Raw genomic sequence first — 16,435 nt, 5'->3', positions numbered from 1 at the left:
AAGTTGATCCTTAGTTGATCCTTGGGGTAAAAGGTGAAAAATAGTACCACATAAAAAGTACCACTCTACAGTTTTAATTCTATCATGACAACTCTCAGAAGATTTTAGCATTGTAATGGATATGTCAATGTCAATGTATTTGGTCTTGGTGGAATAGATCTGCTACGCTGCTGTTGGTTATTGCTGTTGTTGTACATTATTGCTGCTGCTGCTGCTGTAAATCAAGTACAAGAACTTGCTACTGCCAAAACATACGCAGATATGGTGCTGTGAGTATTTAAGACATACTGCTTCACAAGTTGAATATTATAACCCCTAGCATCTATACAGGTGGAGCTGCGGAAGGTGGAGGATTTCAGAGGAACTATAAAAGCAAGACCATTAGACAGCTGCAGCTCATCCAGAACGCTGCTGCCAGAATTCTGACTAGAACCAGAAAATCTGAGCATATTACACCAGTCCTCAGGTCCTTACACTGGCTTCCAGTTATATTTAGGATTGATTTTAAAGTACTTTTACTCGTTTATAAATCACTCAATGGCCTAGGACCTAAATATATAGCAGATATGCTCACTGAATATAAACCTAACAGACCACTCAGATCATTAGGATCGAGTCAGTTAGAAATACCGAGGGTTCACACAAAACAAGGGGAATGTGCTTTTAGTTATCATGCCACCCGCAGTTGGAATCAGCTTCCAGAAGAGATCAGATGTGCTAAAACATTAGTCACAATTAAATGCAGACTCAAAACTCATCTGTTTAGCTGTGCATTTATTGAATGAGCACTGTGCGATGTCCGAACTGATTGCACTATATTATATGTATAATCGTCTTCTTAAATTCATTTTAAACCTCTTAAATCAATTTTTTTTTTCAAAGTTTTTAAATTCCTTGTTTTTATTGTTGTGATTATTGTTTTTATTTTATTTTATGTAAAGCACTTTGAATTACCATTGTGTATGAAATGTGCTATACAAATAAACTTGCCTTGCCTTGCCTTGCCTTGCTGCGAACCGCTCTAATGAATGCTAACCAGCCATTTAATGTAAAGCAGCAAGCTCACTGGTGCGCATGCAACATGAACCAATCAGCTTGTGGCAAGTAATTTAACACTGTGAATATCATCAGTTTATGTTAATGACCCATCAGCCGGCGCCTTCTAGAGTTTTTACAATATGGACATACTGACAGCTATATATATATATAAAAAAAAACACAAGTACAGCTTTAGAAATTTAAAAACATTTTTTACAAATAATGCATTATATTTATACCATAAATATATTTGTATAGTTATTACGGAGTCCAAAATATCAACTCTACCCTAAACTTTACCACTTCTCAACAATATAAAACAAAAATGCAACAGGCAGATTGTACAGTGAATTGTACATTACTTTTAGTTATATTATACTATTATATTCCAAATTATTCTGGGTTAAATGATTTGCTTAGCCTCCAAAATCTGATTATTACTTATAGGTGTGACTATAACATCAAATATGTTGAGAGTTATATGAACAACTGAAATATGATTGTTATTTATTATTTCCTAGGTTTTTTTTTGTTTTTTGTTTTTTGCGAACAAAACTGAAGGGGTACAGTTACAGGGTCACACACATTTCTTTCATAAATATGTATTTTCCCACATCAACATGATTTCAAACATATAACAATTATCATGGTTACATACCATTTTTCTTATGCAGACTAAGGTCTTAAGTATTGTTTTAATTAATACTACAGAAATTTATCAGAATGATGCTGATTAACAAAGATGAAAGGTTAATGTACATTTTCAAAAGTGAAATGGTTCAATGCAGTCAAAATAAATGAGCCGCTGTTAACAACGCTATTACAACAACTGGCTGCAGTTTCCATAGTTTCTTTTAATGGAAAGACTTTACAATAAGGTTCCATTTGTTAACATAAGCTAACATGAACTAACAAAGTAAAACCCTTCTGAAGCATTTATTAATAATAAATACTACTCCGTTTGCTTTCCATTAGCGTTGTGTATACCCAACACCAGCTCAGAAACAAGCATTTTGAACACGCACAGGCAGTAATAACTGAATAAAAGTAAGTGTTTGTTTTAGTGGAAGAGAGAAGTCCCTTCAATTAAAAGACCATCTCTCACTGGGGCTCTCCTTACTGCAGTAAATTTAACTTGGCATTCCTTTGTACGGAGCAGGTGTTTGGGATTACCGAGCAAACCCTCTGTCTGAAGAAGGCTTGGGAGGAGGGAGTGTGGTCACAGAGATGGAAAAAAGGGTCCAGGGTACAGTTGTTCTGGGACATATGAACTTAAACTTCATGCCATTCCTATATTAAGATTTGTTTCCTCTTTCAAACTCTAGTTCACTTGCCAGTAAAACATATTAGCGGACATCCACATGCACTGAATAGTTTAAGTGACTATAATGGAGTGCTTCATCTCAATTATTACATTCAAAATTGAATCTACAATGGAAAACCAACCTCTTTCAGCACCTGCTTTCCAGACCAAAAGTGTAACATAAGGATGCTAATCTAGCTATAACGTTTATTGTTTCCTTTAAAAGCCTGTGAGACTGTGAACAAAAGCTGGTCACTAATTCCAGTCATCCTCCTGCTCGCTGCTGTGGTGAACGAGGTGTTAAAGGGTTAAACGCAAACTATCCTGAATTACAGAGGCACATGGTTTGCCAAACATAAGGGCACAGGAACACACACAGGCACAGAGGTATTTTCATGTAGCAATTGCGCACCCTAACAACTGCATACATTTCATGGACTTACAGGAGATTTATCTTGCAATCAGGGAATAAAAGTGCCATTACGCACAAAAACACCCCAGGTTTGAGGTCTAAAAGGGTGTGCTGATGCCAAATGCCACCGGTAGAGCGAAATAAAGGTAAAGCAATGAAGCCTGTAGGCCTGCACTGCCAGAAAGTTTTCACAAGGCCTGCTACTATGGATTAGCTGTGCGACAATAGCGTTTTGTGACCATATTAGAATGCCATTTTTACCCAACTAACCGCTTTGAAAGGTGATTAACATGGAGCTGTTTGGAAAGGCTGGCTTGAAATTTCCATGAAACCGATGGCCCAGGTGAGGGGTGGAGGAGAATGCAGCGGCTGTTCGTCAAACCTGCATTCAGACACGCACCCAACACATATCTACATGCCTCGACACATAGATTGATGAGCGGCTAACATAGATGGCGAGGCCCTGGCATGGCCTACTCTACAAACACAATCTTAAGCCAGCCATCATAGTAACATTTTATGTGACAAGCATTATAAAGGTGATTTATTGTACGCATGTGTGTTGGCAGAATATTTCCCAGAATATTTAACTGTTGGGGGGGCTCTGGATTAGCTCTGCATTTTCAAGTAGCTTGAATGATGGCTGTTCATGCTGTCCATCTATCGACCGTTAAACAAACTTCCTGTGAAAATAATGAGCGGAACAAATCGAACTGCAGAATGAGGCGCAGAGGCATAGTCGAGGATTGAGGAGGCACATTGGTTTATAGAGAGGATAAAAGTGTGCCTAAAGCTGCGTGGTGTTTTTACAGGCCTATATTATTTATGGCACGATTTACTCAATTGTCGCCGCACTGATAATGCACCCAAAACAATTTCTACAGGTCAATACTTTACACTATAAATACTTTAGCCTTGCAATATAATTTCACAAAGGCAATGTCTAGTCAATCACAATTACAGTAAACATTACAAACATATTTATTGCTCCAGTAAAACGATCATTAATAATAGCAAGCAATATCGCTCTACCTAGCTACATTGACCAGGGTGTCTTTTCCACTGTTTAGTTATGCTGTGTCTGTTTTGAATAAAGATATTTTGAAGAATGTGTTGACTGTTCAAGACAGGGTCCAAAACGACACTGAATCATTGTCTTTTATGGACAGTTCAAACATCCTTTAAAATATCTTATGTCGGTGAGTAAATGATGACGGAATTTACATTGCCTGAACTACCCCTTCAGTAAAAACAAAGCTCTGTAGTGATGGATACCTGTTTTTCTATATCAAGGTCCTAAAAATTCAGGAGAGGAAAACAAAGCTATGTCAATTCACAGAACAATTAACCAAGTAACAAACTGTTTAGGCTATTTTTATTTCATTTGTATTATTATCCTTATTGTCTTTTATTGGTTATTCTTTTGCAATAGTTTCCCTTTCTGGAATGTAGATATGTTATTTATATTCATATTCATTTACAGGCTATGCACAAGAGCACTCTTAAACTAAAGGATTTATACTTACACTAATTGGTTGGTGATTTATTTAAGAATTTGGCACAAAGTTGTTTCATTTTTAAGCAAATTTTTCAATGACTGCTTTGTTGAACTCAGGGATCTCATGTGTTTCTTAGAAATGTTTTAATTTTAACAGTCTGATGATTTTAACAAGCGGGGCAGTCTCATATCTGCCCATTTTTCACCACAGATTTACAAGCTGTTGAGCTTGGGAGGGCAGTGGCACCCTCTATTTTTGAATAATGCTGAACACCTTTATGAGCTAACAATTTAAGTTAACAATTTAAGATTGATTCAGTCTACATAAAGGTCTATGTTTTCAAGTGGATGAATAAGCCTACTGCTCATACAGTACAGGCAAGGCACAGATGGTCCCTGGGTTTCTTGGTTAAATGACTAAAAAAAGGTCTGTGGCTTACACAAGCTCTAGATATTTTCACTTTTATTCTATGACATAAAATACATTTTTGTCCTTTTCACCAGTCTTGAAAAACTGGTTGCGAACAAGTGGCCCAATGTGCCTACAGAGTTTGTTGACGACATTAAACAACATCATGCCGAACACGTAAACTCATCTACTCATTAGTCTGCTATTACAGCCTCGTTGTGTTTATAGTCTCACATTTGAAAACTATTCCAATTCAGATTTTCAGGGGAAAGACTGAAATATTTTTGGAAGCCTAATGGTGGTAAAGTCATATGACTTTGGTGTAGTGGTGTTTTGTTTTTTTGTTTTTTTACTTCTGGTGACTGTTTTTAGGCTTAACATTTCTTAAAAGCTGTGATGAATGAAACATGTAAGAATCATAAACGTTTGTTGGTCACAGAGCTTATTTTCTGCAATAATCAAAAAGCCAACTGAAAAAGAAAAAAAGGGTGATGTGAACTTCCTGGGTTGGCCTACAAAAAATTCGCCATCACTCCAGCACTCTAACAGAACTGTTGTTAATGACATCCTCACACAGATGGGGGAGTAATAACTTGTGTTAATTAATTGGTTCGAGATTAATGTCAGATTACTGCTGTAAATAATGTACATGGCATATGAGAACTACTTTGCAATTGTTCTCTGTTGTTTGCTTTCTAGATGGTTGATTTAGCCATTGGTTTCTTTCCACATATGTCATACTCCATGGTTCACCCTGTGTACTAGTGCACATTTACACTCTTCAAACACAACACTTGATAAACTATAGAAACATTTTCTACATAATGTTTATATATAAACTTCTAACCACAGATCAAGAGCTTTAGTTCTAACCACATAACATTGCAACACTGTTTTCAAATGTTCATTGGAACTATGAATGAATGAATGAATGAATGATGCATTTATATAGCGCTTTATTGTGTATTGTTGTACACCCAAAGTGCTTTACAATCATGTGGGGGGGCGGGTCTCTCCTCAACCACCACCAGAATCACTGAACTATGTTGGTAACAACAGAACTTGCGACCATAGATGACTAAGGATGCTTTGGGAAACGCACACCAGAGAGCCGATTTCTAAAAGTTATGTGTTTTGACAGAGTTTGAGGTTTCAGCCACACTCTTCTTATCTCACGTCTGGTTTTGGGGATGCTTGATTCAGTGCATGCTTCAGCAAGGTCACTAGCAAGATCCATGGGACCAGTCCAGGCCGGACTTCTCTCATTAGAGGAGGAAGTGCCTCAGTGGGGGATCTCTGTACTCCACAGGTACTGAGCCACAGGAAAAGGGGTCTGGCCCTGGGCTCAGCTGTTTCCATCTGGACTTATCGTTTCATCAGAACCACTTGCTTTGAGAGGGTGTTGGCATCTCCAACATCTCTTTTCCTCCCTCAAGTAAAAAGGTTCAAACACTTCCCTTTGACCTGCATGTCTATGGCTTTTAAATATAAGAAACTATTAATGGTTTAGATCAGTTTTAAAATGCTACACATGTATAATGTTAGCATCTGTTAAAAACATGTCAAATTCCTGTGCATTTTAAATCTGGGCCTTTAGCGTGATACATTAAGTTAAGAAACATTGTTTTATAATAAATATGACTACATATGGCTTTAAATTTCTTTAAAATGTCAGAGTTGACAATAATGTGTCATGTAGCTACATGGGGAGTTATTATGAAACAGTCAAATTAAGCCACCAGCAAAAACATACCATAACGCTGGACGCTTGAGCTGGGTTTAAACTTAGACTTAAGAAAACTCAGAAGACATCTTGCAAAAAAAAAAGCACTTAACTACCATATTTTAAGTGAAAGCAGCACAGTCACGGAAAACATCTCTTGCTCTGTTGACTCTCTAATTGCATACGTCACATAATGCATGAGTGCGTAAAACTCAGGTACGTGTACAAACAGAGTAATTTGACTGGTTTTAAATCTGACAATCTGAAATTAGATTCTAATCACTCGTACTGTGGTGGAGGGATTCGCTGGAGATCCTGTAAGCGTCAAACAATAAATTCTGATTAGATAAACCTTTCGTCAATATTCATGTAAAAATTTACGGTTAGAAAACAATTGAAAATTGGAAATAGAAAAAGAAAGGGGAAAGTACATACAATGGAAACGTAATCTGAGCAATTGACTTGTACCGTTGCATTCAATAGGAATTCTGAGTTATTTACTCAAACAACAAGTTCAGTGCTGGTAGAATCATGTGGAAGAGAAACACAAGATGGCAATAGTTTACCAGAAATCTTATCTTACATAGCCATACTTTAAACCAGCTGTGTGGATTGTCAGAAGAAACACTTCCGATTTTCTCATTGTTTTTTTTTTTTATTCTTCTAGGACGGAAGTGTCTGCATGCGTTCTGGTTTTGCTCAGACTGATGGGACGGCATAGCATTTTGTTAAAGGTTAAAATCTGGATCCCCAGAAAAGATCAATCATTGTAAACAGATCTGACACTCTAAGCTGTCACTCAAAGTCCTGTTTGGTGAGCAGAGCCTTGTTATGTAGTTTGTAGTCATAATACATCTATGGGCAAGTTTTCAATTTACATATTGCATTTTGAGAGATGCCTTGCTAAAATTAATTAATAAATAATAATTCAAATATGTTGAAAGGAAAACGAATATAAAAGGGAATCTATGAGTATTTCCTGAAAACAAAACAGTAGATCTTTGTTGTAACACAACAATGTGGGTTTGGTAAATAATGTATGAAATCTATTCAGTATACTTCAAATGTTTTCCTTTACACTTCAACATTCAGATTTCCTGAATTTACCTGTCCATTCTGGGTGTGAGAGTCCATGGTTCCTTTTTACAGAGGACAAGTTGATTTGAAATTTTAGCAGAGCTTTGTTTTGAAGTACCAGACAAATAATTGTGCATAATTATCAGAAATAATGTCCAGATAGATGGAGATGTGCCAAATTATGAAATCATGCACTCTTCGATTGCATATCCAGTCATTACTAGAGCTGCACTTGAAAAACAGGTGTTTCTAATACAGAGAGATGTCTCCACGGTCTTCTGCCCCGTTTACTTTCTGATGATGATTCAGATATGATATTTCATAGCTGGAACCGAGCACTTGATGGGAAGTGATCTGAGAAAGAAGAAAAATAAAGAGGAACAGAGAGAAAGAGAAAAAAAATTACTCACTTCTGAAGACATCCATGTAATAGATGCTGATTGTGCTTTTAAATCAATGAAGTCTGTGCCAGGATAATGAGGACCAAAGCCCAGACATGAGAGAAGTGATCATAAATACATACTCTAAATGTATTAAGAGCAGACATATTAAAACCAGAAATGTAAAAATTACCCACATCCAGCGTCTAACAGATTCCTCTCTCCCCAATCCCTCTTGCCCTCATTCTCTCTCTTTAAACAGGTGGAATATTTATATGCATCACCACAGCGAAAAAGATGAATTTGATCCACATGGTCGTCTCTTTCTTCTTTATTTCAAAGAGAACAGCAGGATCAATCTTTTGTTTTTACACATTTATTTTTACACATTGACTTTCAAATAATAATTTTTGCTTTCTCTTTATCTCAAGCCCATGATTATAACAGAGGGGAAAATAATAGGGCATGAGATAGATTGCATTTGATTAGTAAAAACGACTTTCTTAAGTTTTTGGAAATCCTCATGCTTTCTGTATGAAATTGTGTGTATAGTTCAACTTTTAAAAAATCATTGAACTATTCAAATACATACATAAATGTTTGTGTAGGTCAAATCTATGATCATTTCTGATTTGAGATCCATCATACTGTATACTGCATGATGTCATATCAAAGCCACAACCAAAAGAAACTAAACATGCTTGATTTTTTTTTCAAGAAACATACAGAGGACTTATAATGTTTATTTAATGAGCTTTATGTGCTCAGCACTTGTATTTACAGTCTTAAAGGCCTAAAACATTATTGCTCATTACTCCCACACTATTTAAATTCAACATACACTGGCCATATAATTGCTTAGCATTTAAATATATTCATTTACAAACACTCCAAAGCATATACCTTGTTTTCCTATTGTATTTATCCACACAACAATTTAAAACCTATGTGCTTTGCGTGCATTCACTATTGCTCAAATGTTATGTTCCACTCAGGATATGGTTAAGCCTTTTCCAAACCAATAGGCAAAGGTTTAGCATTTCAGTACAGATTGTCAGAACCATACGGAGACCCTGTTATTACAGGAGGATTTGACTTTGCCATCCTGAGACCCCTCATCTCTGAAAGAGTCAGTGAGCTTACAACATCGCATCACAACCCATAACAAGTATCATATACTATCAACAACGAAAACGTAATACTGACAACACTTATTTGCTCACAGTTTTGAGGGCATTTTGTTCATGTTCTGGCTGATGTCTCTTGTTCTTGTGGGATATTTAAGGGGCCATTATTTCTGTCATTATTGCACCAAATATGAATCCTCATCAGAATCCATTTTCTAAAAATCAGACCTCAGTTGATTTACTTCAGTTTTGCACATTGTTGAGATCGAAAGGTCAGCAACAACAACAGTCAAGTTGGAAGGGTCATTTTTAGCTTGTATATCCATTCGTTTTGATGGCAAGTAACACTTCAACTCCATTTTAGTCTGACGATTGATAAGGCATGTGTGTAATACGTCCACACTGAACAGCTGCTGTCACCAACATCACAATGGCAAACTTCTCACGCCAATGTGTCAGACATTTTGAATGATAAAACTCTGAAAACCCAGTAACGCTGAGCAAAATACTGCAGCAGCTGTTCGTGTTTGGTGTTTTGATCTGTTTTTGGTTTATTTTCAATGGCTTCAAACCATGTGCATGGACATCTGTGAAGAGGAGCCATACTGGCGGCCATCACAGCTGCCAGCCCCCTGTTGGCTGCCGGCAGGGTTGCCAATCATGTGCATACTGTCCATGCCGCTGTTGGACAGGTACTGACGTTCGGCAAACGCTCCAGCGGAGGAGGAGGAGCACAGTATGCCACCCTGGGGTTTCTCCGGGCTGGCTGCCAGGCGCGGTGAGGCCGGGAAGTTGTATCCGTACAGGTTGTAGGGATTGTGAAGGGAAAAGGCATTATATGTGCTCTGCTGCACATGATGATGGCTCCCAGAGAACATGTGGGCGGAGGAAGGGGAGGAGCCAGATGAAGCCGATGACCCAGAGGTGCAGCTCGCCCCTGCCTGCATGACGTACTGCAGTTGGGACGCGGGAAAAGAGGCCAGCTGACTTCCATATGCATCCATCTTGCCTCCGCCACTGCCGTTACCAGCAGCCAATGAGGCGTGAGCCCCTCCCTGCATTCCAGCAGCGATGAGAGAGGAAGTCCTCTGAGGCAGGAAGGAATCGGAAGCCTGGGCAGAGGTTACAGCGCCTCCTGTGGTCTGGAGGCGGCTGTAGGAGCCGTCGGCCAGTCCTCCGTAGCCCTGCAGGGCGGCCATGTTGCTCCTGGCACATGCCGGGTACTCAGACAAGCCCAGGTTACACAGCTGGCTCTCCCTGCAGCCCACATTGAAGGTGTTGGGCGCCAGATGGAAAGTAGGAGGGGAGCAGGAAGGGGAGAGGAGGTGTGTTGCACCGGAGGGAGATGGAGTGCCAGTGCTGGAGGTAGTGGGAGAGGTGCCAGTGCTCCCTCCTGAAAAACAGAGTCAGCAAACATTCAGAAATATCCAAACCCCAGACACACTGTGGATACACGTTCCTATGCATGAAGAATAAGTGCACACACAAGAGGAGAACAGTGAGACAGAGCCAGCTCTGAAAACACACACACTGTCCAACAATCACACCAAGAGAGTATCTCTTATTTCATCCCGTGGACCATGAGCAGTCACCATGGCTCCTTAGGGAGAGCATTTCATCTGGTTACAAGAGAGGCCTGTTCAAACCTGGCAACAAGTGCCACGAATTAACCCCTAATGGAGCGCTCATCTCCACAGTGCTATTCTACATTCTCCAAAAGTTGCTGAGCTTTCCTAAAGGGATTGAATTTTTCCAATCCTGCATGGTTTTATTTCCTCTGTGAAACACAAAATAACATATTTTGAAATGTCAGTGTTTTTTTGTCCATACACCAAAAGTCAGTAGGGACCAATTTTGGACCCAACTGACTTTCACTGTATGGACAGAAACAGTTCTTCAAAATATATTTTTTGGAACAACATGAGGGTGAGTGAATGATGACAGAATTTTTTAGTGTTTTTTTCCCCTTAAGGTCTATAATTATTGGTCTGTAATAAAAGGTTTATAATTAAAACTGTTAACAGTTGACCATTCTAAAAACTGAACTAACAGAATTGATTTATTATAAATTGTAATAATAATAATGATAATAATTTGACAATATTACAGTTTTTATTTTGCTCAAATAAATGCTTCTTTCAAAAACAAAAAAGTGCTGACTCCATACTTTTAAAAGTGTACATTTGTAAACCGCGGGTTAACGTTGTTCTTTGCAGATTTGCAGTGTCAGTATGATTTATTGGAACACAATATGCAGCCTTTTTAATAATGGCTTGTCTCGCTCTTGCATATCAACTGGGCTTATATTGAGTACAGTTTGTATTCAATATACTTTTCGGACTGTAAGTATACAAATAAAATGCTCTCTTCTTCACCTCAAAACTGAGACAAAATACAGTGCATGAAAGTTCCTGTGTCTATTTACAACACATAAATATTTAATAAGACAAGCGCTGTTCAGTTTATGATTGGTGGTTTGTTGTGAAACAATTGACCATTACATTCTAACACAGCTTTGTTTCACACTGTATACATTTGGCACCAAAATATGGGGTTACCTCTGTGTGAGACATTGGTTTACCTGGGTTTGAAAGCGAGTTTAAGGAGACAATAACCAGAGGTTAAGCACAGTGTGAAAAGCCCATTACATGTCTTGTCAGCTACAACCATCTCAGGGATAATGTGACAAATGTTGAATGCAAATGTGGCTTGAGTTTCATAACACGCATGTCTGGTCAACAGAGCACTGGCTGTCTTCTCTCAGTATGACAGGCAGCATTTGGGCATATGTTCATAGAGGGAAAAATTCACTGGCACATATGTACAGCGAATAAGTCACTTGGAACTGAATGGTAGCAGTGGGATATCTATCACATTTTCTTTATTAATGAGAAGTTGGCCAGCACTCAGTTTGTTGTTTTGAAAATCTAGTCTGCTCTGCGGCTCGGAATGGGAAAGAAACTAAATAATTCAGAACTCTCTTGGCTGAGGCTTGGGCCAGCTCCATATGCGTTCGATAATACAGCCGAGTTCTGGTTCGCTCGACGTGGTTCTGTTCTGTTGGCTGAGGGAAAGGAAACCTCACGGTGATGTCATGTTTTCCCCCTGTTGTCAGGCTGGGGTGAGAGAGGCTTCAGTGGTGCTTTGAGAACAACTAATTACTCCAATAGATCTGCATGTAGTTCTTGAGGGCAGTCAGTTTGGGGCTGCGAGGGCAGGGGCGGAGGGAGAGAACACAACGTTTTGTCAGCCGTGCGAGAACTTTAAGCGAATAAGTCACTTGGAACTGAATGGTAGCAGTGGGATATCTATCACATTTTCTTTATTAATGAGAAGTTGGCCAGCACTCAGTTTGTTGTTTTGAAAATCTAGTCTGCTCTGCGGCTCGGAATGGGAAAGAAACTAAATAATTCAGAACTCTCTTGGCTGAGGCTTGGGCCAGCTCCATATGCGTTCGATAATACAGCCGAGTTCTGGTTCGCTCGACGTGGTTCTGTTCTGTTGGCTGAGGGAAAGGAAACCTCACGGTGATGTCATGTTTTCCCCCTGTTGTCAGGCTGGGGTGAGAGAGGCTTCAGTGGTGCTTTGAGAACAACTAATTACTCCAATAGATCTGCATGTAGCTCTTGAGGGCAGGGGCGGAGGGAGAGAACACAACGTTTTGTCAGCCGTGCGAGAACTTTAATTAACATTTAATCTGTTTCGTGAAGTTTGTGATGACAAACAGATGTCTACTCAGACAAAATACCATGCTCACATTACGCTGATCTTATGACGGGGGGGGGGGGGGAAGTAGTTACATCAACATTTGATCATCTGGGCCATAACATTAGCTATGAGTAAGAGACTGAGCTAAAGTTTTAGCAAAATTCACAAGAAGAATTTTACTTTTGAATGACTCAATCTGTCATCATTTATTCAGCCTAATGCTGTTTCAAAACAAATGCAAAGTACCATAAATGTACCATAAACGTGGTCTATGCATCTTGTGTGGTATATGAAATCATATGATCACGTTGTTTGAGAAACAGACTGAAATGTATGTTGTTATTCACTGAAAATCTTTACCAGAATATTGAATCAATGAGTTTGGCTTGAGAGCAGGATCAGTTCGATTAGTGAATGAATCATTCATTGCTTTTTCAAAAAGATCAGACTGAAAATAATTATTACATTTTGAATATGTGAATTTAAATGTATATTTAATTCTTTAAACTATGATTTTTTGACTCTTTCTCACATTAAGCTATAACATGGTTTAATTTGAGGGCTAACTGTTCCTTTAAGGTGCTGAAGAAGGGAAATAATATTTGATCGTTCGAACAGGCATATAGACAACCTCACTCTTGGACACAAAAACATTGCAGAGCTCCCTACAGGCTTAGTGTCATTCATAAATCCACTGTGGTATGTGATTATTGTGGCCACACAGTAACTTTAAAAAATATTTATGAAGCAATATTTTGAAATCCAAAGCCTCCGTTATTCAAGTAGGCAAGTTAAAAACATCTCGGCATACCTTGCTGTTTCTGCATGTTTGTGAAGTCTTCAAACGTCAGAGTCCTCACTGGAGGTCTCCAGAAAGCATACGTCTCCATTATTGCCTCCAACCCAGTCCTGCACGAGGGACAGTGACAGAGAAAGACAGAAGAAGAGACGAGAGATGGCAGAGAAAACAGGTGAGCCAGTCAGATTATGCACATGAGGCAGCGGCAAAAAGGCAAAAAAAGAGACGGGGAGTTTGAGGAAACTGGAGCCTGTAAAAAGGAGCAGGTTTTTACTGTGCATATAAATCTGGGTGATGTTTCATCTGTGCTCTGTACATGGCTCCCCTTCCTGTGTGATTTACTCCTCTTTGCAGCGCTCCCTGCATCGGCCCTCGCCGCGCAGTTTAAGCGGCAGTAATTCTCTACTCCTTTCTGCTTGTTAGTGAGACGCTCTAATGACTCACTTATGCACTGGCTGAGACTGAATCCAAACACTGGTCACCAAATGAAAGACTTATATTTTCCTTTAATATAATACATCACTGATTGTGATTTACATTAAAATACTGATTTATAGCTTGGTTAAGCACAACTGATTCCGCCGAAAACTAACATTGCAACTTAATCTGCGGTTTGTAAACTGGGATGAGAAGGATCCAGTGCATAAATGGAACTGTGGTTACTTTGTGACTGATCAACTGTTTTATTGTATGAAAAAGTCTTTTATTAGCATTAGTTTTATATTAGTTTTATCACTTTATATATGTGTGAGGGCAAAAGCATTTTCAATATATATATATATATATATATATATCTTACTCCTGAATAATCTTTTCATCTCTATTTTTCTGCAATGAAAATCTAACGCTAGTTCATAAATCAGGCGGTCTATTGTTTGAAAAATGAAAAAAGATGTCTCAAATATCTGTGGCGATAATACTCTCCATATGGAAGCGTGCTTTCATGTTCTGAGGGTCTGTCTCAGACTTTCTTGCATTATATGACCGTTCTGACTCGCATCTTATAGAGACAGAGCAATGAAGTGCACGGAAATACGGCGAGAGGGAAAGAAAGGCGAGTGAAAGGGTGGGTGAGATTGAGGGAAAGGAGTTAAAAAAGCAAGAAAAGGAAAGAGAGGCATTTTTCTTTCCGCTGCCCTCAATCAGATTGCTTTATCACAGATCGACTAGACTTTCTTGGCAGCCGAACGAGGGAGTGATTTTAATGTAGCGGGACGTGGGATTAGGAGGGATCTCCTGGGGTTCATATCCATTTGAAAGGCCACTGCCGAGATATGTGTGTATTTGTGCACACAGCATGGACAATACGGAGCAAGGCTAAGATTTCCTGAAAATCTACCTGTTTCTCCCTGAGTCCCGGAATCCTTTGGCAAATGGGTTGCGGTCAATCTTTAGACGGGTAATCTGTTACAAGAGAAGAAGTCCAAAACAGACTCATTTAATAATACTTTGACATTCAGACACTTTTATCATATCACTTTAATAATAAACATATCAAAATGCCTTTTTTCAATTTGTGGGTTTTGAAACTGATGCATGATATAGTTTTATTTTGGGGTTCACAGTATATTGGTACCACATGATATAAAAGATTTTTTTTTATTGGTATCTGTCAATTATTAGTAAAAAAAAAATAATAATAATATATATCTATATATATATATATATATATATATATATATATATAAATGTGCATGATAATTTTTTATCTATTTTTACATTTAGATTAGCTAATGCTCTTTTAATCTTTAATCTTCCTCTTTTTAATCTTTAAAAATAACTTATAATTTACACTGCTAAAAGTGATTTTTGGCAAAAATCTAAATGAATTTCTATTTTTCATACTGAATGTTATACTGCTGTAATCTCTAAATTCACTTGTATAATATAAAACAATTGATTTTAGTTTTTAGTGTTTATCATTTAGACAAAATGTATAGAATTTTAATATCGACCATTTATCATTTATCAGCCATAACACAAAAAAAAACTCATCTGGAATTTTAGTGCATTCCTAGTTGTATATGAAAATATCATATTCAGACACTTTCATATATTTTGACTCATTAACACCTGAACTATGTGCTGTACACTGACAGTCAGTAATGGACCTGTTGGTTCTGGTAGGCTGTGACCGTGGTGAAGACGGTCTCTGGGAAGCTGAACGTCTTTACTCCTTCCCCAGTAGGAACAGGTTTGGTTGGAGAGAGCTCGCTGCTGAAGTCTTTCCGGATCACGTGGACACGGGGCTGATATTTGTGCATCGAGTGCAGGATGATCTAGAAATAAAGAAAGTCATAACTTCAGCAACTCCGCCGCAACCACAAGAGCACATTTCTGCAGCTGTATGGATTAAATGTCTGTGGCATAATGAGGCTGTGAATATCAAAGCCGCTTGGTCCAATAGGAGAACATGCTGTATCACAGTGTGTACACATGTTGATTAGATATGAATCAGGCCGACTCGAGGGTGAGTATCTCACACCGATATGTTGGCGTCAGAGCATGGAGGCTGTAGCCTTCCCTCCGGCCCTTGGTCTGTTTCTAATTACTCCCAGTGTTAGTGTGCGTCTCCTGGGTCCACCGCAACCGAGGAGGTCAGGCAAGAGAAGAGAGGCCTTTGCAAAACAGCTTGATGACAGTAAATTTAATATTCCAGCTATCCAATCCAAATGCACAGCCCAGGAGCCCAGTGCTGCCTAAGGCCAGACAACACCAGCTCAATGAAGACCAACTGCAGAGAGGAAGTGTTCAAAGCCACACTGCTGTAATTCCACAGATCTGAGATATTCAGGATTCAGAACATTGTCTGGGGCCAAAAAGGAATTTGCAGGTGATATCTGAGCACAAAAAAGGAACGTTATGAGTGCCAAAGATATACTATGCTGAACCACACAACTAACTAAAGCTGTTTTGAAGTTGAAAAAATTGCACAATATATAATTTACATATATATAATAT

At 38.6% G+C, this 16,435-nt stretch overlaps 1 protein-coding gene across 2 annotated transcripts in view; it reads right to left on the bottom strand.

Moving 5' to 3' along the window:
• Positions 1-1,615: 1,615 nt before the first annotated feature.
• Positions 1,616-16,435, bottom strand: part of LOC107569339 (T-box transcription factor 15) — a 29,939-nt gene continuing 15,119 nt past the window's right edge. The window contains exons 5-9 of one of the 2 annotated variants that reach the window (XR_001606885.1): positions 15,586-15,753; positions 14,814-14,878; positions 13,487-13,584; positions 8,433-10,360; positions 1,616-1,627 (exon numbers count right to left, since the gene is read on the bottom strand). Coding sequence is in view for 1 of the 2 variants with exons in the window: in XM_016255420.1 (XP_016110906.1) it covers positions 9,534-10,360; positions 13,487-13,584; positions 14,814-14,878; positions 15,586-15,753 (1,158 nt within the window). In the remaining variant the exon portion in view is untranslated. Of the gene's footprint in view, positions 1,628-8,168; positions 10,361-13,486; positions 13,585-14,813; positions 14,879-15,585; positions 15,754-16,435 lie in introns of those variants that run through there. The other variant, XM_016255420.1, reaches the window with a different exon arrangement.

This window comes from Sinocyclocheilus grahami, unplaced genomic scaffold (assembly GCF_001515645.1).
Source record: "Sinocyclocheilus grahami isolate Dianchi unplaced genomic scaffold, SAMN03320097.WGS_v1.1 scaffold28.1, whole genome shotgun sequence".
Classification (NCBI taxonomy): domain Eukaryota; kingdom Metazoa; phylum Chordata; class Actinopteri; order Cypriniformes; family Cyprinidae; genus Sinocyclocheilus; species Sinocyclocheilus grahami.
Note: the sequence above shows the minus strand (reverse complement) of the source record. Positions and strands in the feature narration are given on the sequence as shown.